This window comes from Oncorhynchus gorbuscha, unplaced genomic scaffold (assembly GCF_021184085.1).
Source record: "Oncorhynchus gorbuscha isolate QuinsamMale2020 ecotype Even-year unplaced genomic scaffold, OgorEven_v1.0 Un_scaffold_2111, whole genome shotgun sequence".
In the NCBI taxonomy this organism is placed as follows: Eukaryota; Metazoa; Chordata; class Actinopteri; order Salmoniformes; family Salmonidae; genus Oncorhynchus; species Oncorhynchus gorbuscha.
The window spans coordinates 77927-90571 of record NW_025746703.1 but is presented as its reverse complement, the minus strand read 5'-3'; the positions used below and the strand labels follow the sequence as shown (position 1 = coordinate 90571).

General features: G+C 55.3%; 1 protein-coding gene across 1 annotated transcript in view; it reads left to right on the top strand.

The window, feature by feature from the left end:
* The first annotated feature begins 2024 nt into the window (after positions 1-2024).
* LOC124024994 (double-strand-break repair protein rad21 homolog A-like) overlaps positions 2025-12645 on the top strand; it is a 12331-nt gene continuing 1710 nt past the window's right edge. Inside the window, exons 1-4 of the mRNA XM_046338700.1 lie at positions 2025-2273; positions 3514-3664; positions 5896-6029; positions 9230-9412. Of these exons, the coding sequence (XP_046194656.1) occupies positions 2025-2273; positions 3514-3664; positions 5896-6029; positions 9230-9412 (717 nt within the window). The remainder of the gene's footprint in view (positions 2274-3513; positions 3665-5895; positions 6030-9229; positions 9413-12645) is intronic.

Genomic DNA, 12645 nt, shown 5'->3' with positions numbered 1-12645 from the left:
CACTTCTCTCTAGTGAACGAGAATGACATCCATGACATCCCACACTTCTGTCTAGTGAACGAGAATGACATCCACACTTCTGTCTAGTGAACGAGAATGACATCCACACTTCTCTGTCTAGTGAACGAGAATGACATCCACACTTCTCTGTCTAGTGAACGAGAATGACATCCACACTTCTGTCTAGTGAACGAGAATGACATCCACACTTCTGTCTAGTGAACGAGAATGACATCCACACTTCTGTCTAGTGAACGAGAATGACATCCACACTTCTCTCTAGTGAACGAGAATGACATCCACACTTCTCTCTAGTGAACGAGAATGACATCCACACTTCTGTCTAGTGAACGAGAATGACATCCACACTTCTGTCTAGTGAACGAGAATGACATCCACACTTCTGTCTAGTGAACGAGAATGACATCCACACTTCTCTGTCTAGTGAAAGAGAATGACATCCACACTTCTGTCTAGTGAACGAGAATGACATCCACACTTCTGTCTAGTGAACGAGAATGACATCCACACTTCTCTGTCTAGTGAACGAGAATGACATCCACACTTCTGTCTAGTGAACGAGAATGACATCCACACTTCTCTGTCTAGTGAACGAGAATGACATCCACACTTCTGTCTAGTGGACGAGAATGACATCCACACTTCTCTCTAGTGAACGAGAATGACATCCACACTTCTCTCTAGTGAACGAGAATGACATCCACACTTCTCTCTAGTGAACGAGAATGACATCCACACTTCTGTCTAGTGAACGAGAATGACATCCACACTTCTGTCTAGTGAACGAGAATGACATCCACACTTCTGTCTAGTGAACGAGAATGACATCCACACTTCTGTCTAGTGAACGAGAATGACATCCACACTTCTCTGTCTAGTGAAAGAGAATGACATCCACACTTCTGTCTAGTGAACATCCACACTTCTCTCTAGTGAACGAATGACATCCACTTCTTCTGTGAACTAGTGACATCCACACTTCTCTAGTGAATGACATCCACACTTCTCTCTAGTGAACGAGAATGACATCCACACTTCTCTCTAGTGAACGAGAATGACATCCACACTTCTGTCTAGTGAACGAGAATGACATCCACACTTCTGTCTAGTGAACGAGAATGACATCCACACTTCTGTCTAGTGAACGAGAATGACATCCACACTTCTGTCTAGTGAACGAGAATGACATCCACACTTCTGTCTAGTGAACGAGAATGACATCCACACTTCTGTCTAGTGACATCCACACTTCTCTGTCTAGTGAACGAAATGACATCCACACTTCTGTCTAGTGAACGAGAATGACATCCACACTTCTGTCTAGTGAACGAGAATGACATCCACACTTCTGTCTAGTGAACGAGAATGACATCCACACTTCTGTCTAGTGAACGAGAATGACATCCACACTTCTGTCTAGTGAACGAGAATGACATCCACACTTCTCTGTCTAGTGAACGAGAATGACATCCACACTTCTCTGTCTAGTGAACGAGAATGACATCCACACTTCTCTGTCTAGTGAACGAGAATGACATCCACACTTCTCTGTCTAGTGAACGAGAATGACATCCACACTTCTCTGTCTAGTGAACGAGAATGACATCCACACTTCTCTGTCTAGTGAACGAGAATGACATCCACACTTCTCTGTCTAGTGAACGAGAATGACATCCACACTTCTCTGTCTAGTGAACGAGAATGACATCCACACTTCTCTGTCTAGTGAACGAGAATGACATCCACACTTCTCTGTCTAGTGAACGAGAATGACATCCACACTTCTCTGTCTAGTGAACGAGAATGACATCCACACTTCTCTGTCTAGTGAACGAGAATGACATCCACACTTCTCTGTCTAGTGAACGAGAATGACATCCACACTTCTCTGTCTAGTGAACGAGAATGACATCCACACTTCTGTCTAGTGAACGAGAATGACATCCACACTTCTCTGTCTAGTGAACGAGAATGACATACACACTTTTGTCTAGTGAACGAGAATGACATCCACACTTCTCTGTCCAGTGAAAGAGACGAAGGCGAAGAGGAAGAGGAAGCTGATTGTTGACAACCTGAAAGAGCTGGACAGTAAGTCGATCCGCGCCCAGCTCAGCGACTACTCGGACATCGTGACCACGTTGGACCTGGCCCCTCCCACCAAGAAGCTGATGATGTGGAAAGAGACCGGAGGAGTGGAGAAACTCTTCTCTCTCCCCGCACAGCCGCTCTGGAACGGCAAACTGTTGAAGGTAAGAGACAGGAGGAGGTCAACGCACAGCCGCTCTGGAACGGCAAACTGTTGAAGGTAAGAGACAGGAGGAGGTCAACGCACAGCAAACTGCTGAAGGTAAGAGACAGGAGGAGGTCAACGCACAGCAAACTGCTGAAGGTAAGGGACAGGAGGAGGTCAACGCACAGCAAACTGCTGAAGGTAAGAGACAGGAGGAGGTCAACGCACAGCAAACTGCTGAAGGTAAGAGACAGGAGGAGGTCAACGCACAGCAAACTGCTGAAGGTAAGGGACAGGAGGAGGTCAACGCACAGCAAACTGCTGAAGGTAAGGGACAGGAGGAGGTCAACGCACAGCAAACTGCTGAAGGTAAGAGACAGGAGGAGGTCAACGCACAGCAAACTGCTGAAGGTAAGGGACAGGAGGAGGTCAACGCACAGCAAACTGCTGAAGGTAAGAGACAGGAGGAGGTCAACGCACAGCAAACTGCTGAAGGTAAGGGACAGGAAACTGGAAGGTAAGAGACAGGAGGAGGTCAACGCACAGCAAACTGCTGAAGGTAAGAGACAGGAGGAGGTCAACGCACAGCAAACTGCTGAAGGTAAGAGACAGGAGGAGGTCAACGCACAGCAGGAGGTCAACACACAAACAAGGTAAGAGACAGGAGGAGGTCAACACAGACGTGAACACACACACACACACAGACGTGAACACACACACACACACACACACACACACACACACACACACACACACACACACACACACACAGAGACGTGAACACACAGACGTGAACACACACACAGACGTGAACAATGGCCTTGAAGTTGCTGTTACTGACTAAGATGAAACCATTTTATTTTTCAGCTTGTATCTCACTAGGTATAGATGAGTCTAGACTTCTGAATCGGCTTTAGTCTGGAGGGGGTGGACAGGCGGCTTTAGTCTGGAGGGGATGAACACAGCTTTAGTCTGGAGGGGATGAACACAGCTTTAGTCTGGAGGGGGTGGACAGGCGGCTTTAGTCTGGAGGGGATGAACACAGCTTTAGTCTGGAGGGGGTGGACAGGCGACTTTAGTCTGGAGGGGATGAACACAGCTTTAGTCTGGAGGGGGTGGACAGGCGGCTTTATTCTGGAGGGGGTGGACAGGCGGCTTTAGTCTGGAGGGGGTGGACGTGTCGGAGATCTCATTAACTGTCCCTCTGGGACACCTGAAGTTGAATGGGTTTTTAACTGAAATATGTCCTGTGTTGTCAGATGTTTACGCGCTGCCTGACTCCCCTGGTGCCGGATGAGATGAGGAAGAGGAGGAAGGGAGGAGAGGCTGATAGTCTGGATGAGTTCCTGAAGGACCTGGAGAACCCCGAGGTGCCCAGAGAGGAGGCTCTGTCTGGCAGGGACGTTATTGGTAAGTTACCTTCAGCCTCCCACCCCTCATATACTAACCCCAGAGAGGAGGCTGTCTCCCTGTCTCACCCCTCATATACTAACCCCAGAGAGGAGGCTGTCTCCCTGTCCCACCCCTCATATACTAACCCCAGAGAGGAGGCTGTCTCCCTGTCCCACCCCTCATATACTAACCCCAGAGAGGAGGCTGTCTCCCCCTCAGAACCCCAGGAGGCTGTCTCATATACCCCCAGTCCCACCCCTCATATACTAACCCCAGAGAGGAGGCTGTCTCACCCCTCATATACTAACCCCAGAGAGGAGGCTGTCCCACCCCTCATATACTAACCCCAGAGAGGAGGCTGTCTCACCCCTCATATACTAACCCCAGAGAGGAGGCTGTCTCCCTGTCTCACCCCTCATATACTAACCCCAGAGAGAGGAGGCTGTCTCAGAGAGGAGGCTGTCTCACCCTCATATACTAACCCCAGAGAGGAGGCTGTCTCACCCCTCATATACTAACCCCAGAGAGGAGGAGGCTGTCCCACCACTCACCTGTCCCACCACTCATATACTAACCCCAGAGAGGCTGTCCCAGGCTGTCTCCCACTCATATACTAACCCCAGAGAGGAGGCTGTCCCACCACTCATATACTAACCCCAGAGAGGAGGCTGTCCCACCACTCATATACTAACCCCAGAGAGGAGGCTGTCCCACCCTCATATACTAACCCCAGAGAGGAGGCTGTCCCACCACTCATATACTAACCCCAGAGAGGAGGCTGTCCCACCCTCATATACTAACCCCAGAGAGGAGGCTGTCCCAGAGAGAGGAGGCTGTCCCACCCTCATATACTAACCCCAGAGGCTGTCCCACCCCTCATATACTAACCCCAGAGAGGAGGCTTTCTCCCTGTCTCACCCCTCCAGACCAGACCTGTCATTACCAAACCAACCCCCTCTCTCTCTCCTCTCTCCTCAGACCAGACCTGGCATTACCAAACCAACCCTCTCTCTCTCCTCAGACCTGTCATTACCAAACCAACCCCTCTCTCTCTCCCTCTCTCCTCAGACCAGACCTGTCATTATCAAACCAACCCTGTCTCTCTCTCCTCAGACCAGACCTGTCATTATCAAACCAACCCTGTCTCTCTCTCTCTCCTCAGAGCAGACCTGTCATTACCAAACCAACCCTCTCTCTCTCCCCTCAGACCTGTCATTACCAAACCAACCCCTCTCTCTCCCCTCAGACCTGTCATTACTCTCTCTCTCTCTCTCTCTCCTCAGACCAGACCTGTCATTACCAAACCAACCCTCTCTCTCTCCTCAGACCTGTCATTACCAAACCAACTCTCTCTCTCTCCCCTCAGACCTGTCATTACCAAACCAACCCCCTCTCTCTCTCCTCTCTCTCTCTCCTCAGACCAGACCTGTCATTACCAAACCAACCCTCTCTCTCTCCTCAGACCAGACCTGTCATTACCAAACCAACCAACCCTCTCTCTCTCTCTCCTCAGACCTGTCATTACCAAACCAACCCTCTCTCTCTCTCTCCCCTCAGACCTGTCATTACCAAACCAACCCTCTCTCCTCTCTCTCTCTCCTCAGACCAGACCTGTCATTACCAAACCAACCCTCTCTCTCTCTCTCCTCAGACCAGACCTGTCATTACCAAACAAACCCTCTCTCTCTCTCTCCTCAGACCAGACCTGTCATTATCAAACCAACCCTCTCTCTCCTCAGACCAGACCTGTCATTATCAAACCAACCCTCTCTCTCCTCAGACCAGACCTGTCATTATCAAACCAACCCTCTCTCCTCTCTCTCCTCAGACCAGACCTGTCATTATCAAACCAACCCTCTCTCTCTCTCTCCTCAGACCAGACCTGTCATTATCAAACCAACCCTCTCTCTCCTCAGACCAGACCTGTCATTATCAAACCAACCCTCTCTCTCTCTCTCCTCAGACCAGACCTGTCATTATCAAACCAACCCCCCCCTCTCTCCTCTCTCTCCTCAGACCAGACCTGTCATTATCAAACCAACCCTCTCTCTCCTCAGACCAGACCTGTCATTATCAAACCAACCCCATCTCCTCTCTCTCCTCAGACCAGACCTGTCATTATCAAACCAACCCTCTCTCTCTATCTCCTCAGACCAGACCTGTCATTACCAAACCAACCCCCCCCTCTCTCTCTCTCCTCAGACCAGACCTGTCATTACCAAACCAACCCTGTCTCTCTCTCTCCTCAGACCAGACCATCATGGAGGAACCCAGTATGCTGCAGGCCTCAGCCATGGAGGGAAGTAGGACGACCCTGGATGAGTCTGTCATGCCACCACCGTCCACCCCACACGGACTCAAACACAAGGAGGCTGGCCTGCCTGTGAGTACTGCTGCTTTCATTCAGGAGGCTGGCCTTCCTGAGTACTGCTGCTTTCATTCAGGAGGCTGGCCTGCCCGTGAGTACTGCTGCTTTCATTCAGGAGGCTGGCCTGCCTGTGAGTACTGCTGCTTTCATTCAGGAGGCTGGCCTGCCTGTGAGTACTGCTGCTTTCATTCAGGAGGCTGGCCTGCCCGTGAGTACTGCTGCTTTCATTCAGGAGGCTGGCCTGCCCGTGAGTACTGCTGCTTTCATTCAGGAGGCTGGCCTGCCTGAGTACTGCTGCTTTCATTCAGGAGGCTGGCCTGCCCGTGAGTACTGCTGCTTTCATTCAGGAGGCTGGCCTGCCTGTGAGTACTGCTGCTTTCATTCAGGAGGCTGGCCTGCCTGTGAGTACTGCTGCTTTCATTCAGGAGGCTGGCCTGCCCGTGAGTACTGCTGCTTTCATTCAGGAGGCTGGCCTGCCCGTGAGTACTGCTGCTTTCATTCAGGAGGCTGGCCTGCCCGTGAGTACTGCTGCTTTCATTCAGGAGGCTGGCCTGCCCGTGAGTACTGCTGCTTTCATTCAGGAGGCTGGCCTGCCTGTGAGTACTGCTGCTTTCATTCAGGAGGCTGGCCTGCCTGTGAGTACTGCTGCTTTCATTCAGGAGGCTGGCCTGCCCGTGAGTACTGCTGCTTTCATTCAGGGGGCTGGCCTTCCTGAGTACTGCTGCTTTCATTCAGGAGGCTGGCCTGCCCGTGAGTACTGCTGCTTTCATTCAGGGGGCTGGCCTGCCCGTGAGTACTGCTGCTTTCATTCAGGAGGCTGGCCTTCCTGAGTACTGCTGCTTTCGTTCAGGAGGCTGGCCTGCCCGTGAGTACTGCTGCTTTCATTCAGGGGGCTGGCCTGCCTGTGAGTACTGCTGCTTTCATTCAGGAGGCTGGCCTGCCTGAGTACTGCTGCTTTCATTCAGGAGGCTGGCCTGCCCGTGAGTACTGCTGCTTTCATTCAGGAGGCTGGCCTGCCTGTGAGTACTGCTGCTTTCATTCAGGGGCTGGCCTGCCCGTGAGTACTGCTGCTTTCATTCAGGGGCTGGCCTGCCTGTGAGTACTGCTGCTTTCATTCAGGGGCTGGCCTGCCTGTGAGTACTGCTGCTTTCATTCAGGGGGCTGGCCTGCCCGTGAGTACTGCTGCTTTCATTCAGGGGCTGGCCTGCCTGTGAGTACTGCTGCCTTCATTCAGGAGGCTGGCCTGCCTGTGAGTACTGCTGCTTTCATTCAGGGGGCTGGCCTGCCTGAGTACTGCTGCTTTCATTCAGGAGGCTGGCCTGCCTGTGTACTGCTGCTTTCATTCAGGAGGCTGGCCTGCCTGTGTACTGCTGCTTTCATTCAGGAGGCTGGCCTGTCTGGGATATCAGCCTTCTAACCTACTGCTGTTAGTTGATTGGGATATCAGGAGGCTGGCCTAACCTACTGCTGTTAGTTGATTGGGATATCAGCCTTCTAACCTACTGCTGTTAATTGATTGCCTGGATATCAGCCTTCTAACCTACTGCTGTTAGAGTTGATTGGGATATCAGCCTTCTAACCTACTGCTGTTAGTTGATTGGGATATCAGCCTTCTAACCTACTGCTGTTAGTTGATTGGGATATCAGCCTTCTAACCTACTGCTATTAGTTAGTGGATTGGGATATCAGCCTTCTAACCTACTGCTGTTAGTGGATTGGGATATCAGCCTTCTAACCTACTGCTGTTAGTTGATTGGGATATCAGCCTTCTAACCCACTGTTAATCACACAATCTGTCCCAGTAAAAAGTGGTTAGAGTGTAGAGGATATCAGCAGGGTAACCTACTGGTTAGTTGATTGGTATATCAGCAGGGTAACCTACTGGTTAGTTGATTGGGATATCAGGGTAACCTACTGGTTAGTGGTGTAGGGATATCAGGGTAACCTAGTGGTTAGAGTGATTGGGATAGGGCCTAACCTACTGGTTAGTTGATTGAGGATATCAGGGTTCTAACCCAGTGGTTAATGTACAATCTGTCCCAGTAAAAAGTGGTTAGAGTGTAGAGGGGGCAGGGTGGCCTAGTGGTTAGAGTGTAGAGGGGGCAGGGTAGCCTAGTGGTTAGGGTGTAGAGGGGCAGGGTAGCCTAGTGGTTAGGGTGTAGAGGGGCAGGGTGGCCTAGTGGTTAGGTGTAGAGGGGGCAGGGTGGCCTAGTGGTTAGAGTGTAGAGGGGGCAGGGTGGCCTAGTGGTTAGGGTGTAGAGGCGGCAGGGTGGCCTAGTGGTTAGGGTGTAGAGGCGGCAGGGTGGCCTAGTGGTTAGAGTGTAGAGGCGGCAGGGTAGCCTAGTGGTTAGGGTGTAGAGGCGGCAGGGTGGCCTAGTGGTTAGGGTGTAGAGGCGGCAGGGTGGCCTAGTGGTTAGAGTGTAGAGGCGGCAGGGTGGCCTAGTGGTTAGAGTGTAGAGGCGGCAGGGTAGCCTAGTGGTTAGGGTGTAGAGGCGGCAGGGTGGCCTAGTGGTTAGGGTGTAGAGGCGGCGGCAGGGTAGCCTAGTGGTTAGGGTGTAGAGGCGGCAGGGTAGCCTAGTGGTTAGGGTGTAGAGGCGGCAGGGTAGCCTAGTGGTTAGGGTGTAGAGGCGGCAGGGTAGCCTAGTGGTTAGGGTGTAGAGGCGGCAGGGTAGCCTAGTGGTTAGGGTGTAGAGGCGGCAGGGTAGCCTAGTGGTTAGGGTGTAGAGGCGGCAGGTAGCCTAGTGGTTAGAGCGTTGGACTAGTAACCGGAAGGTTGCAAGTTCGAATCCCTGAGCTGACGAGGTACAAATCTGTCGTTCTGCCCCTGAACAGGCAGTTAACCCACTGTTCCTAGGCCGTCATTGAAAAAATAAGAATTTGTTCTTAACTGACATGCCTGGTTAAATAAAGATTAAATAAAATAAATACATTTTTTTTTTAAACGTCAGAATAGATATGGAACAACCAGCCAGCCAATGGAATCATTCATGTGTTGTCCATTTCCTGTGACTCGTTGTCCTAACTACTGTAGTCGGATGCACCTCGTTAAGTCTCTGAATCAGAGCATCTGCTACATTTACATAAATTTACATAAATAATAACAGCAAGGTGTATATAAATATATTCAACAACCAGGAATGGTTGATGTTTTGTCTTACCTCTGACTAGTTCTGGTATGTGTATCCAACAACCCGTCTCTCGTCTCGTCCATTTAGATGGGAGCCCAGGAGCCTCAGGCTGATCTCTCAGTCCTCTCCATGGCCCAGGTAGACCTGCCCCAGGTAGACCTGCCCCAGGTAGACCTGCCCCCAGAGGAGAGCCTCAGCCTCACACAGCTGGTCCCTGAGCTGGATCTGCTGGACAAGGAGAAGAAGGACAAGGATGACAGTGATGAGGAGGTGGGTGGTGGCAGCTTACCGTCAGGGAGGGTTTATATGGGGGGGAGACCTGGGGGGGGGTAGAGACCTGGGGGTTTGGGGAGGAGGGTAGAGACCTGGGGGGTGTAGAGACCTGGGGGTTGGGGAGGAGGGTAGAGACCTGGGGGGGAGACCTGGGGGGGTAGTAGAGACCTGGGGGGAGGAGGGGAGGGTAGAGACCTGGGGGGAGGAGGGGAGGGTAGAGACCTGGGGGGAGGAGGGGAGGGTAGGACCTGGGGGTTGGGGAGGAGGGTAGAGACCTGGGGGTTGTGGAGGAGGGGAGGGTAGAGACCTGGGGGGGATTGGGGAAGAGGGTAGAGACCTGGGGGGATTGGGGAAGAGGGTAGAGACCTGGGGGGTTGGGGAGGAGGGAGGGTAGAGACCTGGGGGGTTGGGGAGGAGAGGGAGGGTAGAGACCTGGAGGGTTGGAGGGGAGGTTAGAGACCTGGGGGGTTGGAGGGGAGGTTAGAGACCTGGGGGGGTTGGGGACAGGGGTAGAGACCTGGGGGGAGGGGAGGAGGGTAGAGACCTGGGGGGTTGGGGAGGAGGGTAGAGACCTGGGGGGTTGGGGAGGAGGGTAGAGACCTGGGGGGTTGGGGAGGAGGGTAGAGACTGGGGGGTGGGGAGGAGGGGAGGGTAGAGACTGGGGGGGGTAGAGACCTGGGGGGAGGAGGGTAGAGACCTGGGGGATTGGGGAGGAGGGTAGAGACCTGGGGGGATGGGGAGGAGGGGAGGGTAGAGACTGGGGGTTGGGTAGAGACCTGGGGGGAGGGAGGGTAGAGACCTGGGGGGGTTGGTAGAGACCTGGGGGGAGGAGGGGAGGGTAGAGACTGGGGGTTGGGGAGAGACCTGGGGGGAGGGGAGGGTAGAGACCTGGGGGGGGGGGAGGGTAGAGACCTGGGGGGATGGGGAGGGTAGAGACCTGGGGGGATGGAGGAGGGTAGAGACCTGGGGGGATGGGGAGGGTAGAGACCTGGGGGGATGGGGAGGGTAGAGACCTGGGGGATGGGGAGGGTAGAGACCTGGGGGGATGGGGAGGGTAGAGACCTGGGGGGGGGGAGGGTAGAGACCTGGGGGGATGGGGAGGGTAGAGACCTGGGGGGATGGGAGGGTAGAGACCTGGGGGGATGGGAGGGTAGAGACCTGGGGGGATGGGGAGGAGGGTAGAGACCTGGGGGGATGGGGAGGAGGGTAGAGACCTGGGGGATGGGAGGGTAGAGACCTGGGGGGATGGAGGGTAGAGACCTGGGGGGATGGAGGGTAGAGACCTGGGGGGATGGGAGGGTAGAGACCTGGGGGATGGGATGGAGGGTAGAGACCTGGGGGATGGGATGGAGGGTAGAGACCTGGGGGATGGGATGGAGGGTAGAGACCTGGGGGATGGGGAGGGGGTAGAGACCTGGGGGGATGGGAGGGTAGAGACCTGGGGGGATGGAGGGAGGGTAGAGACCTGGGGGGATGGAGGAGGGTAGAGACCTGGGGGATGGAGGGGAGGGTAGAGACCTGGGGGATGGGGAGGGTAGAGACCTGGGGGGATGGGGAGGGTAGAGACCTGGGGGGATGGGAGGGTAGAGACCTGGGGGATGGGAGGGTAGAGACCTGGGGGGATGGGGAGGGTAGAGACCTGGGGGGGGAGGGGAGGGTAGAGACCTGGGGGGGAGGGGAGGGTAGAGACCTGGGGGGATGGAGGGTAGAGACCTGGGGGGATGGAGGAGGGTAGAGACCTGGGGGGATGGAGGAGGGTAGAGACCTGGGGGGGATGGAGGAGGGTAGAGACCTGGGGGGGGATGGGGAGGGTAGAGACCTGGGGGATGGAGGGTAGAGACCTGGGGGATGGAGGGTAGAGACCTGGGGGATGGAGGGTAGAGACCTGGGGGATGGGGAGGAGGGTAGAGACCTGGGGGATGGAGGGTAGAGACCTGGGGGATGGAGGGTAGAGACCTGGGGGGATGGGGGAGGGTAGAGACCTGGGGGGATGGGGAGGGTAGAGACCTGGGGGATGGGGAGGGTAGAGACCTGGGGGGATGGGGAGGGTAGAGACCTGGGGGGGGGAGGGGGTAGAGACCTGGGGGAGGGGGAGGGTAGAGACCTGGGGGATGGGGAGGAGGGTAGAGACCTGGGGGGATGGAGGGTAGAGACCTGGGGGATGGGGAGGAGGGTAGAGACCTGGGGGGATGGGGAGGAGGGTAGAGACCTGGGGGATGGGGAGGGGGTAGAGACCTGGGGGATGGGGAGGAGGGTAGAGACCTGGGGGGATGGAGGGTAGAGACCTGGGGGGATGGGGAGGAGGGTAGAGACCTGGGGGGATGGAGGGTAGAGACCTGGGGGATGGGGAGGAGGGTAGAGACCTGGGGGATGGGGAGGAGGGTAGAGACCTGGGGGGATGGGGAGGAGGGTAGAGACCTGGGGGATGGGGAGGGGGAGTAGAGACCTGGGGGAGGGAGGGTAGAGACCTGGGGGGATGGGGAGGGTAGAGACCTGGGGGATGGAGGGGAGGGTAGAGACCTGGGGGATGGAGGGGGGGTAGAGACCTGGGGGGAGGAGGGTAGAGACCTGGGGGGAGGGGAGGGTAGAGACCTGGGGGGGATGGAGGGGAGGGTAGAGACCTGGGGGGATGGGGAGGGTAGAGACCTGGGGGATGGGGAGGAGGGTAGAGACCTGGGGGATGGGGGGGTAGAGACCTGGGGGAGGGAGGGTAGAGACCTGGGGGAGGGGAGGGTAGAGACCTGGGGGAGGGGAGGGTAGAGACCTGGGGGGATGGAGGGAGGGTAGAGACCTGGGGGGAGGGGAGGGTAGAGACCTGGGGGATGGAGGAGGGTAGAGACCTGGGGGGATGGGGAGGGTAGAGACCTGGGGGGATGGAGGGAGGGTAGAGACCTGGGGGATGGAGGAGGGTAGAGACCTGGGGGGATGGAGGGGAGGGTAGAGACCTGGGGGATGGAGGGGAGGGTAGAGACCTGGGGGATGGAGGGGGAGGGTAGAGACCTGGGGGATGGAGGGAGGGTAGAGACCTGGGGGGATGGAGGGGAGGGTAGAGACCTGGGGGGATGGGGAGGGTAGAGACCTGGGGGATGGGGAGGGTAGAGACCTGGGGGAGGGGGAGGGTAGAGACCTGGGGGAGGGGAGGGTAGAGACCTGGGGGGATGGAGGGTAGAGACCTGGGGGGATGGAGGGTAGAGACCTGGGGGGATGGAGGAGGGAGTAGAGACCTGGGG